The following is an 18332-nucleotide window of genomic DNA, read 5'->3' on the forward strand; positions in this document are numbered from 1 at the left end:
CCTGCTTCGGGCTGCAGGATGCCGCCCCAAGCCTTGCTCGCCCCAAGCCTTGCACGCCCGGCGGGACCTCCCGCCGGGAACGCGAGGCTTGCGGATAGCTTCCTGAAGCCTGGAGAGTGAGAGGGGTCAGTGCGCACCAACGCCTTTCGCTCTCCAGGCTTCAACGAAAGCCTGCATTCGCCCCATAGGACACACACACATTTCCCCTTCATTTTTGGAGGGGAAAAAGTGTGTCCTATAGGGCGAAAAATACGGTATATATCCACCCTAATCTTATTCACTTCTGGCCAGCTGTGGTCCCAAGTCTCCCTTCTCAGATCAGAATTAAAATGCATACCTTTTCTCATATGATTTTGGAAAGTGCAAGGGGAGAGGTGACAAAACAAGGCCCCTTCCGTCATTTGGCTGAGAACAACTCCCATTTGACTCTACCTTTCTCAGAATTTATTTCTGCTGTGTTCCTTCCGGATAATAATATTGTTGCATAATGACTATCATCATCGTAATCAATTTATCATTCACCTTCTAAGCAACCACCTCAAGGTGATGTACACAGAAGATAACAAAAATATCCAATACGTTTGTGAACGGTATGAAACAGTTGGTACCGGAATGCCTTCCTCATTCCTTTTCCCTTATGTATCACGTCTCTTATACTGTAAGGCTGTGATCCTAACCCTAATAAAACTTACTTCTAAGTAGATATGGGTAGAATAGCACTGTAGGCCTTTTGTTTTGTTTCTGGCTGATTTACTTGGAAGCAGCCATATTACCAGAAATGTAGTGAACATGGAGTGTACTGAACATGTGGTTCTGAAGTAGGGGTGGGAAACTGGCACAATGATTTAGCTGAATACCACCCATAGACTCCATATTCATTATCAGGCAGTTCAAGGTGCTAGTGCTTTCCTTTAAAAACCCATACCAACTCAGGCCCCAAGTATCAGAAGAGGCACCTCCTCCCACACCAAGTTGTCTATGCACTATGATAGTCCAAGGTGGTCCTTCTCTGCCTTCCATCTTTAGGAAAAGTACATCATATATATGCAAGAGAGATGGCTTTGTCTATGGTGGCAACACAACTATGTAATGCCCTCCTGAGGCAGATATGCATGGCATCAACAATGTATTATTTCCGGCACTGGATTAAAACCTTTTTTACTTACCCAGGCATTAAAAATTTTATTTTTGTCCGGTTAAGTGGTTTTATTCCTCTTAAATTTTGTTGTTGGTTTGTATTTTTGTAATTGGGTGCTTTTTAAAAAAAGTGTGCACTGCCCTGAAATCCATTTTTGGACAAAGGACACTTCACTGATTTTTAAGATAGAGTTAATTATATAATAAAGCTGCCTGCATATGAATATAACTTTAAAAAATAAAAGAAGTGTGTCAGCACATCAAATCCCTATTCATGGCAAGCAAAACTGCGTCCTGTTTCCAAGGCAATTCACTAAGCATGTCTTTACTGATTTTCCCCAGCTGTCTCCTTAAATTTAAGACATTAGGGGCTGTGGAATACTATGCATTGGGGGGGGGGCAATCAAGCAGATCAAATGAAGTCAAAACATCTTTAAACAGTAAAAAACACTCCCTAAACACCATTTTTGCTACCTATTTCAGAAAGAAACAAGAATGGGCAACCTGCAATTCTAAGTTAAAAGTATCTTCATCTCAAAATCCATGCAGACTTTCCATTACCCTTTTTAAAATTTAAAAAAAAACCAGCCTTCTCCAACCTGGTGCCCCCGAGATATTTTGAGTTGTAGTCCAAATTTTTTGAAGGACATAAGATTGGGGAAGGCTAATTTAGTTGAATGAGGGAGTAGAAGTCTTTACCTGTTTACTGCGCCGCAAATAGTCCCAAAGCCAACATGCAGGGCCAAGGCTGAAAGCAAAAGAGCATCTGTTTCAAGATGACTGAGGAAAGAAGGCACATTCTCACAAAATCATTGGAGCTTCTCCTGGGATTGCACCTTGGCAGCCCCTATATTTTATTATGAATTTCATGGTCTCTATTTACATTGCACATACACACACACAACTGACAGCACAATCCTATGCATATTTACTCAGAAATAAGCTCCAATGAAATCAGTGTGACTTATTTCCAGGTAGGTGTCACAGGGTTACAGAGCAAGTTACTTAAACCGGGTCAATGCTATCGAGAACCATGAAGAGGACTAGGAGAATGAGCATGGTCACACTCCATCAACAAATGTCTTCAACCTGGGTGACCAAGGCAGTTTCAGTGTCGTGACAGGGACATGAACTCAGACTGAAATGGATCCAGGCATTTCATTTCAGTTATGAAGGGCACATTTAGATATAAACCACAGCTTTGCTCTTTCAACAGATATACCAACAGTAAGTGAGATGGGCTGGGGGAACTGTTCCTTTTCCAGAACAGAGCAATGATTGCATCCTATCCATACCCTAGTGCTAAAATCATGGAAAAAGAGGCCTGCAAGATGCTTATTTTATTTTTATTTTATTTATATCCTACCAAAGGAGCTCAGGGAAATATACATGGTTCTCTCACACACGTGTGTACACAAATAAACAATCTTGTCCTCACAGAGTAGATTATGCTGGGTCAAGGTCACCCACTGACCTCCATGGTTGAGTAGGGATTTGAACCTGGACTTCCCAGTCTTAGTCTGATATGATAATTAATAATAATATAAATAAATAAATAATACCCCACCCAACTAGCTGGGTTTTCCCAGCCACTCTGGGCAGCTTACAGCATATATTAAAAATTGTAAAACATCAGACATTAAAAATTTCCTGCTACAGGGATGCCTTCACATATCTTCTAAAAGTCAGATAGTTGTTTATTTCCTTAACATCTGAAGGGAGGGTGTTCCACAGGGCGGGCCCCACTACCAAGAAGGCCTTCTGCCTGGTTCCCTGTAACCTCACTTCTCGCAGTGAGGGAACTGCCAGAAGACCCTCAGAGGAGGACTTCAGGGTTTAATGATGGAGGTGGAGATGCTCCTTCAGGTATACCCACTATATTCCCAATTATTCAACCAAATCCTTAATCTATCTTACAGAACGACCTTACACTGTTACATCAGACATGTGCTTTTCAGAACTAGGTTTAGATCACAGTCCTACATATGCTTGCTTAGAATTAGCACAAATGAGCAGAAGCTCCTGGTAGCAAGGGTCTGAAATGTCCAAGCAACGGATACTTCACATGTGGCTTCTATCTGTATTTTATTTCAGGAAGTCAATTCCTCTGAAATAAATTCCATTTAAATGTGTCTAGTATTGATGTGCCTGTTCATTTTCATTTTTAGAACTTTTGAACACAATGGGAAAGGGTGAGGGAAGGCTATAATGTAGTACATAATTTTCACTTTCCATAAGAATACTTAAGGCATTAAAAATAATAATAGAAAAATGGAATTAGAAGGTAGACTGTACCAAAATGAAGGTTAGAAAAAAGTCTGTAAGAAGGATTCTGTCATTGTTCATCACATTTCACCACAGAGAATCAATGTGCACTTAGCAGAAGGCTGAGGCTCAACAGTGTTCAGTTATGGAGAATGAAAATGTTGCTTGCTATTAAGTTCCAAACTGCTCCAAATCTGTTTACTAAGCTATCAACCTTGGAGGGAAGCTTGCAGAAATATCAGCCTTGAAAATGAGCACACTTTGTAGAACACTTTGTTCAGAAGTTCAATATCTCGTTTTTAAATCTCCAATAAGGATTAATGATTTCTTTCCCTGCTCTAAAGACACATGGCTGACCTAGTAAAGGGGGTTGGGGAGCCCAGGAGTACAAACTAAGGCTTTTGGGACTGATCATGGAGGGGAAAAGTGGAGTGGTGTGGTCCATCTCTGCTCTGTTTGCATCAGACAGGGAGATGTTATACAAGGAGACAGGCTTCTTCCTAATTTTGCCTACCTGATCTCTTCCTCAGGACTATGATACCTCCACTGGATTGGCTCGCTCACAGGTGTACATACGTCATCAAAACATGACAGGGCAAAATTTACTTTTATTCTATGGTAAGGAGTCACTCTGCTTCCCTGCTCAATTAAAACGGAAAAAGAGAAGGTTCAGAAAAGGGAGGCATTTTACCTGTAGAAAAGCAGGCTGTTTTCTTATGTTCTGGAATACAGTATCTGTCTGGATGCTTCAGTTTTAGCTCACATTGGCTGTAGTTTCTAACCTAACAAACACCTTGTGGGGAGGGGAATCACATATAAGAAATTCTTACTGCTAAGTTTCGAGAGGATATTTCCGCCCTGTAACTTCTGACATCTTCCAAGTCCAGTGTGGCAGTCAACACTTCCTAAAAAACGACAGTGATATCAACCTGTAATAAGGTACTGAGTTTACAGAACCTATTCTGATGTGTTTTCTCATTTATACTAAAGGCATAAGAATTTCTAACATACTATGTAGTAAATAAAGCTCCCATTATGCACTCACACTTTTAAGAATATTTTGCAGCACTCTCAAGCACAATTCCTAGAAGTGGGCACCTTCTGTGCCAGCATTTAAACACCTACTGAAAACTTTTGTAGTCCACCAGGCCTATGCAGGCAATTAAGAGTGCAGTACATCTTCCACAACTGAAGTTTGTTATTAACTTGTTTCTTTATGGTTTTATTGTTTTGTTTTGTTTTGTTTTATACTGATGAAAACCACTGTGAGGTATTTGTATGATACATTAGCACATTAAAAATTATTGAATAAATGAATGCATTACCACATCATCCAGAGAAAACTGAAGTCCTTGAGCAACAGTGTCTCCATTCATAGAGATCATAGCACAGCCATCATAATACAGACGATCTCCATCACAGCCTTTCTGGTTAGCCATGACATATATCCCACCATTCTAAAAAAAAGCATGCACACACATATTATTAAAAAGACAATTCAGCCTATATGTCACTAACTGCCACAATAACATTAACCTTTTAAATAACATAGCAAAAAAAAATGCTTTCCATTCTACTTTTAGAGAGCTGCTGCGAGCAACTTATGGGAAGCCACATTTTGATGAAGAATGCTTCATCAACAAGTGCCCTCAAAGTAATTCCCATAACAGCAAACAAAGCCATATTCTTAAAAATTCACAGAACACAATTAAAACATAAACATTAAAGCATCAATTACAGGCATAGGCAAACTCCGGCCCTCCAGATGTTTGGGACTACAATTCTCATCATCTCTGACCACTGGTCCTGTTAGCTAGGGATGATGGGAATTGTAGTCCCAAACATCTGGAGGGCCAGAGTTTGCCTATGCCTGATCAATAACAAAGCCCCCCTCCCACACACACACCAGTAGTATAATACCAGGCAGACTCAAGGCATGCTCAAAACAATCTAACCACAACTCCAGAAGCTAGAGAAGACAAGCAAGTCTTCACCAAGTTTTACAATCTCTATCAGGGTTGTGGCCACCTATGCCTCCAGGGCACGGAGCTCTGCAGCTGGAGCACCACTATAAAGAACGACCTACTCTAAGATCCCTGCACAGCAAGCTAAATGTACTGGTGAGACCACAAGCAGGAGTCCCTGTCCCATATCTCGGAGCTTGGGCTGGCTGATATGGGGAGAAGTGCTCTGTCAGATACCTAGGCCTAGAGTCATTCAGAGCGTTAAGAGTTAACACCCTGAACTGAGCCTGGTAACACAGAGGCAGCCAGCGCATATTGCACAAAGTAGATGTTCTATGAAATTGCACAGAAGTGCCTGTCAGTACTCTGGTGGCTGCATTCTACACTAGCATCTTCAGACTGTCTTTAAGGGTAGTCCTGCCTTGTCTAGTAGTCTAGCTCCAATATGTTTAATAGGAGCATCAGCGTAAAGGCAAGGCAGTTCCCAACAAGTCCTTACAAACAACTGGGGCCACCCATGCCACAGCAAGTTAACAAGCAGTGGGAAGTTCTTTCACAATACCAGCTCTGCAAATATGAAAGCGAAAAGGCCTAGTATTTTGCTTTCACCCACAAAACCCAGCCACTTACTTCTCCCCACACAATCTGCTCCTGGTTACAGAATTATGTAAAGAAGTCAGGGAGGTTGTGGGAGCCAGAAATCAAATACAGATACTTTTCAAAGAACCATAGCTCATTTCCATGATCAAGAGAGAAACTTTGCCAAATTGCTGTGATCAGAAAAATAACTTCTGGCCACTGCAGAGTATCTCAGTTTACAAGAGAATCCATACTGAAGGAGGATATTAAGTAATCAGTTTTTTTGTGGAAATTTATCCTGTGTTCCCTTGTCAGGGTTCCAAAAACTGATCATCTGCTTAAAGCAGTGATGGCCAAACTTGGCCCTCCAGCTGTTTGGGGACTACAATTCCCATCATCCCTGACCACTGGTCCTGTTAGCTAGTGATGATGGGAGTTGTAGTCCCAAAACAGCTGGAGGGCCAAGTTTGGCCAACGCTGGCTTAAAGGTAACTACCATGGCCAGGGATTTCTTTCCTTTCACAAGCACTAAAATCAATCCCAGGTTATAAAGGATAATTCAACATGACTACGCTTTACAGATTATGATCTGAAGATAGATGCTGAAGCAGCCTTGCTGGCCCCAAGGAAGTCTGACTCTGGGAACAGAGACTTTTGGGCAACACTACATTTGCCACCTTGAATTATATTGATTAGATATCAATGTCACACACACCATTTAATGAAAAATCAGGTAAAATGTGGGGATATTTGACCTACCTTTGCTGTTGCAAAATTTACCAATTCCACTCGGGTATTAGCTTTTCGCAATACATGGTGACTCGCTGAAGAATTTGTGAAGATCTCCACTCCATCAATTCCCATTTCAATGTGAGGACTATGAAATTGAGGAACCACAAATTAAGTGAAAAGCTTGCAGCTGTGTGCGATCCAAAATTTGCATTGTGCTACTGGATCAAAATTTAGCGCAGCAACAGCTTGCTGTTTGACTGCATGGAAAATGCAGTTTCGCTCCCACCAAAGTGCTCTTCTAGGGAACAGATGTTCAGATACAACTTATATACCCATACAGAAAATGCCACTTACAGCTTTACTGCATGAGTAGAGTACGCAGCAAGGCGGATGAAGTCATCATTTGGAAACCCTCATCTATATGAGTGTTGCCCACTCTTTGGTAAGAGTGCCTCTTGTTGAGTCCAATGTATGAGATAGTGCCACCAATCTAGAACACTGCAGCCAGTGTGCAACATCCCACATGCCTTGTAGCTTTACACCAGGTTTAGGCAAACTCCGGCCCTCCAGATGTTTGGGACTACAATTCCCATCACCCATAGCTAACAGGACCAGTGGGCAGGGATGATGGGAATTGTAGTCCTAAACATCTGGAGGGCAGGAGTTTGCCTATGCCTGCTTTACACTGAATCAAATGTTTATGGATGACTGAGCTCCATATATTGACTTTAGAAAAGTCAATTTACGAATGCCAAGCCCATGCTTACCTTATAAAGTAATTAAGAAAAACTATTGTGCAAATATGAAATGTAAACTGAAGCTCTGGTAAAAACATGGGCATAGTCTATGAGCACCTCAAGCTACATGAATCATAGATACCCTCTGATTTAATGATTTACTGATGCTTGTTATCAGATTTCTTTTTATGCATACAAAGTTATCGTTACTACCATAATTCTTTCTATTATTATGGTTTAAGTTTGGTATTTATGATCAGTGACTTTGGATATGAACATTTATTTCCTCAAATTAGAAAAGCTCAACCGCCCCCACCCCCACGTGCAATTACTAAATACAGTGGTACATCGGTTTAAGAACAGCCCTGTTTACGAACTATTCGGTTTATGAACTCCGCTAAACCAGAGGTAGTGTCCTGGTTTGCGAACTTTACCTCAGTCTAAGAATGGAATCCGAATGGTGGAAGGGCACCGGCGGCAGGAGGCCTCATTAGGGAAAGAGCGCCTCGGTTTAAGAACGGCTTTGGTTTAAGAACAGACTTCTGGAACGGATTAAGTTAAAAAACCGAGGTACCACTGTATTCAGTGTATAAAACAAGCAATAAACAATTTAAGGACATTTGTGGATACAGAACTATCTACAATGAAAGCTGAAGTTCTCCATATTGCCATCTTATTGATTAACCTGATTTGTTCTCTAGAATGTTCCAGAGAGGGGGGGGGGTGAAGGGGTCTTCAATGTTTACTGCAAAATTGATTTGGATTTGATTTATTTTAGCAGTTTTGGGAATCCTCTCCAAACCTTAATTCACCTCTCTTACCTGACTGGTGTCCACAGTTCTTCACAGATTTCACTTCCTATGCAGGTATCTAAAGTTGCCAGAACTGCATCACCAAATGGGACACTTTCCTAAGACAAGCAAGGAGTGAGGATGGGCCATTGGAAGAGGAAAAAATAATCCACGACCCAGTGATTGACCAACATACAAAATTATCCATCTAAAGCTGTGATAAAGGCATTTATCGTATGCAATTTGACTCACAATACCCTAATAAAAACACCTCTCAAAAAGGTTATGAAACTAGTGTTTACGTCATTTATATTTTTTTAGTTGGAACATACTGTACCATAACACAGGGATGGCCAATTATAATCCAAGTCACAAGATGTAATATTGGGCACAGTAGCTCTCAGCTACAAAACATGTCAGGAAATTAAGCTCTGGAAACTGTGCTTCTGAAAGGCATGTTTCTGATCCTTTAACGAAGGTAAAGGGTATCACAAGTAGGCTATGGGGTTTCACAATGCCTCCTCACTGGGTTTCCAGCCCTTCTCTGCAATCAGTCCAGTGTTAACTTTTAATGTTAAGCAAGGTTTTAGTTTAAATCAGATAATTTAAACTTGCTTCAAACCCTGGTTTGGAAGTGAATCCGGATGAGTAATACCTATGGTTAAGGGCTATGCTAACATAACCGTTGTTTTAAGGCTAATGGAATTAAATGACAGTTGCCAACATGACAACCACAGAGGCCTTCGCTGTTACCCTTAGGGTCCCCTCTTCCTGCAGAATCTAGCCAGAATAGGATATGGTGTGGCACCCAAAACAATTCACCTGATTTGCAAACGTGCCCATGGTCCCCAAAAGGTCCTATGGCTTGTTTTAGATGATCCTTAATTTTAAATTTGTACACTGCAGAAACTGCCTTTTTGGCAAGAGAATACAGTGTATAAATACTGAGGTAACATTTAATCAGGAAAATTCGAAGTGCAAAGCTATGCATGTCCCATTAACAATAATAATACATGAGTTTTCAATCAACTTTAGTTTTTGAATTTATTTATATTCCAAATATAAGAACATGGAAAGGAGAACAAAAATCACCAGTTAGCACCTGTAACATCAAACTGCTAGTATCTAAACCTTGGGACTCGGCAACATTTGTAAAGATAAAGCGCTTTATATGCATTATAACACCAGATGGCGCTGTGGAGTCCCATTTTTCGCCAACAGAACTGAAGTTTAGGTAAAGGTAAAGGTACCCCTGCCCGTATGGGCCAGTCTTGACAGACTCTGGGGTTGTGCGCCCATTTCACTCAAGAGGCCGAGGGCCAGCGCTGTCCGGAGACACTTCCGGGTCACGTGGCCAGCGCCAGAGCCAGAGCCGCACACGGAAACGCCGTTTACCTTCCCGCCAGTAAGCGGTCCCTATTTATCTACTTGCACCCGGGGGTGTTTTCGAACTGCTAGGTTGGCAGGCGCTGGGACCGAGCAGCGGGAGCGCACCCCGCCGCGGGGATTCGAACTGCTGACCTTTTGATCGGCAAGCCCTAGGCGCTGAGGCTTTTACCCACAGCGCCACAATGCGTTTAATTGAATTGCTTCTTTGACGTGACTAGATCTAGCCATGGTCGACAGTCAAAGGTGGTGGATTTTATTATTATTATACTGCTACCCCCCATATGTATCAAAGCATTGTACCTGAACTGTTATATTTTGTATCATCCTGGGAGGAAAATACTCTTCCACGTGCCTAAAGGAAGGGTATGGGGGGAAATTATGCGACAAATAAGCACTTAAACACACTTTTCAATATACTAAATTTTAACACACTGCCAAACCTCTTCAGCTAAAACTCTGCGACCAAAGAGGGATTAAAAAAAAAAAAAATCAAGTTAAAGCAGAAGCTTTTCATAAATGAGGCCTGCACAACTTGCAACCTACCAAGCCTGAGATCTATGGGTATAGGGTGGTATGCAAATTCAACAAATAATAATAATTTTAAAAGTCAAATGCAACTTTAATAATGATTATATTATATTAATAATAAATTTTTATTTGTATCCCGCCCTCCCCAGCTGAGGCTGAGCTCAGAGCGGCTAACATCATAAAAACAACACAATAAGCATAAAAACAGAAATCAATTAATTAAAATCCATCTTAAAATTAATTCAGACAAGTTAAAATCTGGGCAGGTGGCAAATATCAGGGTGCAATTGAGAGTGGCTAATACTTGCCAGGACCAACTGTTTCCACTGATCATACAAGGACCTGTGAGCCGTTTGGGGGCCTCCTTTGGGCTTGTTTTATACAAAGGAAAGTAAGTCAAACTGCATCCTGCCCAAAGGCCTGGCAGAACAGCTCCGTCTTGCAGGCCCTGCGGAAAGATGTCAAATCCTGCAGGGCCCTGATCTCTTGTCGGAGAGTGTTCCACCAGGCCAAGGCCCTGGCTCTAGTCGAGGCCAGTCTAATTTCCCTGGGGCCCGGGATCTTCAAGGTGTTGTTGTTAGCAGACCATAAGGTCCTCCATGGGGCATACCAGAAGAGGCGGTGCCATAGGAATGAGGGTCCTAGGCCGTATAGGGCTTTAAAGGTTAAAACCAGCACCTTAAACTTGATCCTGTACTCCACTGGGAGCCAGTGCAGCTGGTATAGCACCGGGTGAATGTGATACCGCAGCGGGGACCCCATAAGGAGTTTTGCCATGGCATTCTGCACCCGCTGGAGTTTCTGGGTCAGTTTCAGGGGCAGCCCCAAGGGCAGCTTTACAGCCCGAGAGGACAACCCTCCTGGCTTTGCAGTCCCATGCAAAGGACAAACACAGCCTTGGCGAGCTGCCATGCATGGCTAGCATGCCACATGGTGCTCATGACAAAGTATTATACCAGGATGCAATGTCAGCATGGGTGCAGTTCTGGCAATGATTTTTTAAAAAATGTTTAAGACAAGCCACACAACAAAGCCTCCTAAAAGATCTTCTAACAGAGGTTTGGCATGATATACGTCAAGGAGCAACCCAATTCTCTAGAATGCCTATCACAATGAAGTATAGGAACTTGCCGTGATCTACTCCAAGGAGTGAACCATCGCATCTCCCGGTAGTTTCCTGTATTTGCCAGTGCCATCTTTGGTCGTATCAGAAGTATTTTCCTTGAATAAAACAAATAAAGCTACCATGAGGACATGCAGCGCAACAAAATGAAAACAAGGCCCTTGAGAAATGTTCTTTTACTGCAACCCAGCCAAAGTTAAGGTATTTTGAAATCTGCTTATTTCAACAGAGAACAATCAAACATATACTTAGGCCTAAGCATTAGTTTTTCCACTTTAAAAATGGGGATTAAATCTACACCTAAACACAAGCACACAGAGTATCCCAGAGAGGCACATTCTGAAAAAGAGACGAAGAGTACTTTGGAAAACAGTCACGTACTTGTTTAAGAAGATCACTCTGCAATTGTAGCGAACATTTCGGTGCATAACAGGCCTGCAGAAATAATAAAAATCAGTGTAATCAAGAGATGACATTCACATATATATGTATATGAGAGGACCTGAACAAAATAATGGAATTTTGAATATCTTTCACACACCTAGACTCTGATGCACTCAAAACGTCTCAGTTCTAGCACACACCAGAAATATTTCTCACTGTTGTCACTCTTCCTATTATCACCCCACCTTGCCAGAAACAGCCAATTCAGTGCTGAAGGCGTCCCCATTGCATGCCCATCATCTAGGCAAGGCAAAACTAGATTCTAGCCTTCTGCAGATCCCACTTCATTTATATATGACTGAGCTTGTACAAATGTGCTCAGTACTGGAGAAGAGGAATCTCTGTTAATCACTTTACCTTTTTTTTGAAGAAAAAAAAACCCCTAATGGCTTCACCTTTCCTCATAGGGGAGTTGCTCCAGCCCCTTCATCATTTTGGCTATCCTGTTCTGCACCTTTTCCAGCTCAACAACATCTCCGCTGAAGTGTAGTGACCAGAAGTGTACACAATGGGCCATATTTAACTAACTGCACTAGGGGAAGCCAGCACAAGGATTCCTACCAACATGGTGGGAATTCCCCCTCATTCCCCCTCTCCATCCCTAAATCCGCTCTGAAGGGTTGGGGGAACCCCTGGAACAGATTTAGATGGTGTGCGACAGGAGGAGAGAAGGTTCAGCCACAAAAGGAAAATCCTTGCATTGACAGAACCTCAGCACTACATTGAATACAACCCAGTACTTCAAATGAGGGTCATACTGTTATGAAACAAACATATAAAATAATGGAATGAAATACGGCACAGATGGGTGAACATGTATTTTTCCCCCTTTAACAAGGCTAAAGGGGTTAGAAGTCTAGTACTACCAAAAACTGCTGGAGTTGTCAAAAAACCAGCCGGAACAGGAAGACCAGGAGATAAGAACAGCGTGTACTTTGAAGGAAACAGCTGCAAAAAGAGAGTGGAATGTGGAAACAAGGTCATGAAAAATAAAAAGTCTAAAGAGATATGAGAAGCCTGCATCCAGTGAAGAACAGAACCAAGTTAAAGAAGATGAAGTATATTGCCAGCTTTTAATCAAGACTAGTCGTGCAAGGGCTGCCCCCTCCACGTGCTTGCAAAAGTATGAATGAAATGAAAATAGCATCATGTACTGCTACGTTGTTAAGAGTTAATAATAACAAGTCAAAATTGTCCTTAGCTTCCTTCTTTACAAGACCCATACACTTTCAAGGCAATGATTTCATCACTCACTGGGATAAAATTGGCCACAATATCATACTTTCATATAAAAGCATAATCAAGTTGCTGGTTTCAGTCCCAATCCCTTTGCTAGTGATGCCTACCACATAATTTGTTTGTTCCCCCCCCCCACAGGAGCAGCAAACCAGGTCAACATTTTCACTGAGCTATCTACCACAACCCCAATATTTTGCTTCTGCAATGTTACCAACCCGTTAGGGCATGTGTGAAGTCAGAACAATTGAGGGTTGTTGTTCTTTAGCCCCCACGTGCATCCTTTGCTTACAATGAACCACATTTGACATTTTAACACCCATTCACAGAGTTTGGAGAGATCTTTGTACAGCTCCACGCAACCCCTTTTTATTCTACCACCCTAAAGAATCTGGTATTTTCAGCAAACCTGGTCATTTCACTGCTCACCCCTAACTCCAAACCAGTTATGAAGTTCTGCTCCCAATATATTATTACTTCTTTTTCTGTTCACAGAATAGCATGGAGGAAATGAGGTCACAGAAAATAATTGAGAGGTTGTGCTGCATAGCAAAACAGGACACGCATGTGGCTAGGAATGCTACACATAGAGTACACATTTGTGACGAGCAGAGCATATGCTCAGCTTTGGCTGGGTCACTAGCTACAGTCATTCCTGGACCAGGGCAGCCTGACCTCAGTTGTCCACGTTCTAGTGTTCTGCTTGGACTACTGTAATGGGGGCTGCATTTGAAGATGGTGCAGAGGCTGCAACTAGTACAAAATGTGGCTGCTAGTTTGGTAATTGAGGCAGCCCAATGGGAACATCTGTCACCGATCCTGAAAACACTCCACTGGCTGCCAGTGAGCTACCAGGCCCAATTCAAAGGGTTAGTACTAGCATATTGTAACTGTTTTTAGGTATTTTTAACTGAAACTGTTGTTAGAATGTTTTTCCTGTTTTAGAATCCGTTTTTAAAAACAAATGTGGATGTGTTTGCTACCCTGGGCTCCTTCGGAGGAAAGATGGGGTATAAAGCCAATAAATAATCAAACCATGGATCTCAAGCTAATGTACGTACATTGTAATTACAAGGTAACTTACATTCCAACATCACAGATTATGTCTTGAGTAACAGGAGATTCCAAAAGTTTGGCCAGAACTTGAAATGAATGTAGAAGTGTATCAGACTCATAGTAATGATCAGAGCAGCCATATCCACTGCATGAAAACAAGAATCATATCAACAAACACATTTTCATACCAAGAAGGAAATTATGAGCTTTCGCAAGAGAAATTACCTAAAGCAGAACCCCTTCATTATAGGCAATTGTACATTAATTGTACCAATTAATGTGAAGCAACCATTTGAACCAAGAGTATATTATTAACTACATTTATATTACTCCAGTGGTAATTGACATTAAAGAAATAAGTATGTAGGATACAGAATTATTTCCTTTTTGTATTAAAATCTCTATTCCATCCTTCTGCTGTCCACGATCAAATCTGCTACTGGTTATGCTATTGGCATGAATGAGATGGCTCTCTTTCCCCTCCAACTACAACCCCCCCTTTGCTCCACAAATGGACAGAAACAAATTTGCACATTATTTCAGAAGGTAGAAGAGAAGTGTTGAGGACAATTAATCTTTTAAGGATAAATGTTTCAAACATTACATACCCCAACTAAAAAACCAGTAAGCATGGCAGTGTGTGTTAACACTGTCACCTTTAAAAGTGCTGATCACCTGTCTGAAGAGGTGAGCAGATGAAAACTGGCTTTCCCTTCTCCCATCTAAAGACAGGAACAAGAGGGTGGAGTGTGATTCTGGTGACTAGTCGACTGCTCTGGATGCCACCCTTGCTAAGTTTGCACAGCACTGTATCTGAACAATTTCCAGAAGCAATGCAAAATAATATTTTACTTAAGTATGATTACAATAGCTATAGCTATGTACAGAAACATTTCAGTTACATTTACTTTGACATATTTCTAACATACTTGATATCCTTACTCCCCAAGGTTATGGAGGATTAGGAAAATCATATTTCTCTTTTTCCCTGCAAAAGGACTACATGTCTTTTCAGCAGGGTAATAAAATATATGAAATGGTTAAGCAATTCTCACCAAATTTCAAGTTCTGGCCCAAGCCGGTATCTTGCTCCTTTCTGTTTAGCAATTTCAATACCTAGAATATCAAATTATAATTATTAATCTTTGGCAATCTCATGGAAGGGAAGAATCCTACATCTTCAAGTATAGCAACATGAATGATACGACTCAGTAGAGCACAAAAACTGGCAGCATGTGATGCCTCAATACAGCCTCCTCAGAATCTCGGGTTTTTTAAAGCAAATTCCCAGCCCTTATGGGAGCACTCCATACGTGAGCACTCCATTTTGAAATCTCAAAAACCGGAGACTATCAAGGATTCAATAACTGAGAGGACGTGCTACATGCAAATTGTCATCAGCATCAGTTTTTCTTGGTACAGAATATTTTCTTTTTCCAATGGGGTACTTACTGCCCTATGTACAACTCAGATTCACAGAACGGTTTTAACTGCAATCAGTGGAGAACACAGGTGCATGAAATGGCTATCACAGAGCAATAACTATGCACAGAGCTCTCTTACAGCTTACACAGAACATACAAGCTTTACAAATTATAAGAAATGTCCTTCTGGATCAGACCGAAGGATTAGCTAGTCCAGCATCCTGTTCCCCAGTCACCAACCAAATGCCTGCAAGAAGCCTACAAACAGAACTTGACCACAACAGCCTTTTCCTGCTGTTGCTTTCCAGCAACATTATCCTTAGAACCAGGGCTTTTTTCAGCCGGAACTCGCTGGAATTCAGTTCCAGCACCTCTCAGGTGGGTACCATTGCTGTTATAAGAGAACAAGGGAGGCGTCCATGGTGAGTTCCGGCATCTCTTTTTCTAGAAAAACAGAACTGCTTAAAATTGCCACTTGAACCAGTCTGTGCTGGGCTAGCCAGCTGGAGATCACAGTAGTCCTGCCTCTGGAACAAACGCTAACCAATTCTGCCATAACTGGAGTTTGCAAACAAAAAACAGCAGTGTTTCAATTTAAAAAAAAAATCCAGCTGAGCCAATCAAATATGCAGGGCCCAATTCGACAACATGATGAAGAATTATCACTAGGTATCCCATTTCTCTGGCATTTAAAGAGACAGGAAATTGAATCATGGATCTTAATCTCAGCTATTGGAGACTCATACCAGCTTCATGCCTTACAGAGCCACTGTAAGAGGTGCAACAAAGAAGCCTGGTAAGTCTTGAGCAGGATTTGAGTTACGAACAACGGAAGTAATTCATTATAATATTGTGATTATGATTTAACAGATAGAAGATAGGGTGCAGAAGAAGGGGAGAAAGAACAACTCCATGGAAAATGGGGTGGGAGAAAAGATGAAAATGTGTTTTGATTGTATATACTAAAAATGTTGAAACTTAATAAAATATAATTGAAAAAAAGAGAAAAGAAACAGAATCCTGGAAGGGGAAAATCTGCATGGCACCCTGAACAAGAGCATCTGTGTCTGAAACATCTCATTGCATAATTTATTATTTCATTGCATTTGTTATTTCATCTCATTGCATAATTTATTATAATTTATTACCACTTGCATAATTTATTGTTGTGCTGCTGTGGGGCACAGGGCAAGCTAACTCCACCACAACCACAGAGTAAAGAGAAGAGCCGGCCTTTCATAGAGTTAGGTATTCATTGCAGAGTTGGAAGGTATTCATTGCAGAGTTACATCTTTGGTAAAGGCTGTTCTCCAATTGGAGCGCTCGCAAGCTAGTGTTTCCCAATTGTTGGTGTTTATACTACATTGTTTAAAATTTGCCTTGAGACAGTCTTTGAACCTCTTTTGTTGACCACCAGCATTACGCTTTCCATTTTTAAGTTTGGAATAGAGTTGCTTTGGAAGAGGATAATCAGGCATCCGCACATGACCAGTCCAATGAAGTTGAAGAATCACTGCATGCGTATATATGCACACGCGCGCGCGCGCCCCCTCCCCGCACCCAAGAAACACCAGCGTTCTTTGCTTTGCCTTACTTCTCAATATCCTTTCCAAGTTGCCATCAAAATCCAGCGCCCATTGATTCAAGGCGCAGGTGGCCACAGTCACCTTCCTGCCCATGGTGCTTCGGTGCCTGAGGCTTCGCTTCTCCCGGGAGCCCTTTGGCGACAGTAGGTCGGCTGTAAACAACACACAGCGACAGCCCCAGCTCAGAGCAAAAGCGGACCCTTTCGCTTCCGGGGGGGCCGAGCGAGAGAATCCACACATAAGCCCCGCGGGGCACTTCCGGGATAAATCATAGAGGTAGGAAGGGATTCGAAAATGGAACTAAACCTCCCACTCTCGTTATCCCAGCGCCAAGCATAGGGCTCTCACCACGGAGATGAGAGAGGGTAGAGCGACGCGACGCCATTAGTAACGCGTTCGCGCCCCCCCCCCGGCTTCCTTTGGTATTTCAGTTTTCTCCCCGCACGGCCAGAAATGGTTGAGAACGGTAATGCGGTTCCCGTGTAAATAAATGAACGGAGTCTTTATGTTCAGCTGAACTCGCGTCTGTATCCTGTAGGGCGCTAGATTGGTGGGTCGGGTGGAGAGAATGTTTACGAGGTTGATGGAGGGGGCCATTTAAACCAGATTGGCTTTTTTTTTTGCTGCGATTTCAGGTCTAGGGTTTGTTTTGGCTTCCCCCCCCCGGGGGGGTCTCTTTCTGCATCTGTACTGTTTTAAGCATGATTATGCGAGATTTCGGTTCAATTAAATGCCCTTAGCAAAATGAGTGTGCTTGAAATATCTGCATATCCTGTGTAATGGTTTTAGTAGTGTCTTATGTTGCATCATGGTTGGTTGGCGTTCGTCTGTCTTGGTCTCGGAAAACAATTTCAACAAACGAGTGAGCAAGCCACAATTATAAAGCCATTATTATAAAGTTGTAAGGCGTTTAACAACCACAGCCTGTATCTGAAATATGGAAAACATAATATAACATAGCTGCATTCCTCTGGAGGGCTGCTGTTATTCTAAATTACTAAAACACAATATTAAAACAGTGCAATCCTACGTTTACATGGAAGTAATTACAACTGTGTCCACTGAGGCTTGCTCCTTGTGCAACTTCTTCTCCTGCATGGATGTTCCTTGGTAGTTCTTAAAAGGAGACAAATCTGACTAAAAGCAGTGTTCTCTAATTTATATGTTCTGGGGCTGCTGTGATAGTGCAAAAATAGTCACATATGTTCTCCTTTACTAAGAATTCCCCATTTTATGTGGCCTTTTTTTCTTGGGACTGAAAGCAGTTTTGGGATGACCATGACTCAAGTTAACCTTAGCCCAAATCCCCCAGACTGTTATGCTCATCTTCCCCATATTTTC

At 41.9% G+C, this 18332-nt stretch overlaps 1 protein-coding gene across 1 annotated transcript in view; it reads right to left on the bottom strand.

Moving 5' to 3' along the window:
• The window catches only part of NADSYN1 (NAD synthetase 1), a 30850-nt gene extending 13546 nt beyond the window's left edge, over nucleotides 1-17304 (bottom strand). The window contains exons 1-12 of the mRNA XM_079966977.1: nucleotides 17000-17304; nucleotides 15037-15097; nucleotides 14010-14126; nucleotides 11627-11680; nucleotides 11254-11343; nucleotides 9895-9946; nucleotides 8236-8324; nucleotides 6705-6822; nucleotides 4728-4859; nucleotides 4233-4307; nucleotides 3917-4041; nucleotides 1837-1885 (exon numbers count right to left, since the gene is read on the bottom strand). Coding sequence (XP_079823103.1) covers nucleotides 1837-1885; nucleotides 3917-4041; nucleotides 4233-4307; nucleotides 4728-4859; nucleotides 6705-6822; nucleotides 8236-8324; nucleotides 9895-9946; nucleotides 11254-11343; nucleotides 11627-11680; nucleotides 14010-14126; nucleotides 15037-15097; nucleotides 17000-17231 — 1194 coding nt within the window. The 5' untranslated portion in view covers nucleotides 17232-17304. The remainder of the gene's footprint in view (nucleotides 1-1836; nucleotides 1886-3916; nucleotides 4042-4232; nucleotides 4308-4727; nucleotides 4860-6704; nucleotides 6823-8235; nucleotides 8325-9894; nucleotides 9947-11253; nucleotides 11344-11626; nucleotides 11681-14009; nucleotides 14127-15036; nucleotides 15098-16999) is intronic.
• Between the last annotated feature and the right edge of the window lie 1028 nt (nucleotides 17305-18332).

This window comes from Podarcis cretensis (assembly GCF_951804945.1).
Source record: "Podarcis cretensis genome assembly, chromosome: 1".
NCBI lineage: Eukaryota > Metazoa > Chordata > Lepidosauria > Squamata > Lacertidae > Podarcis > Podarcis cretensis.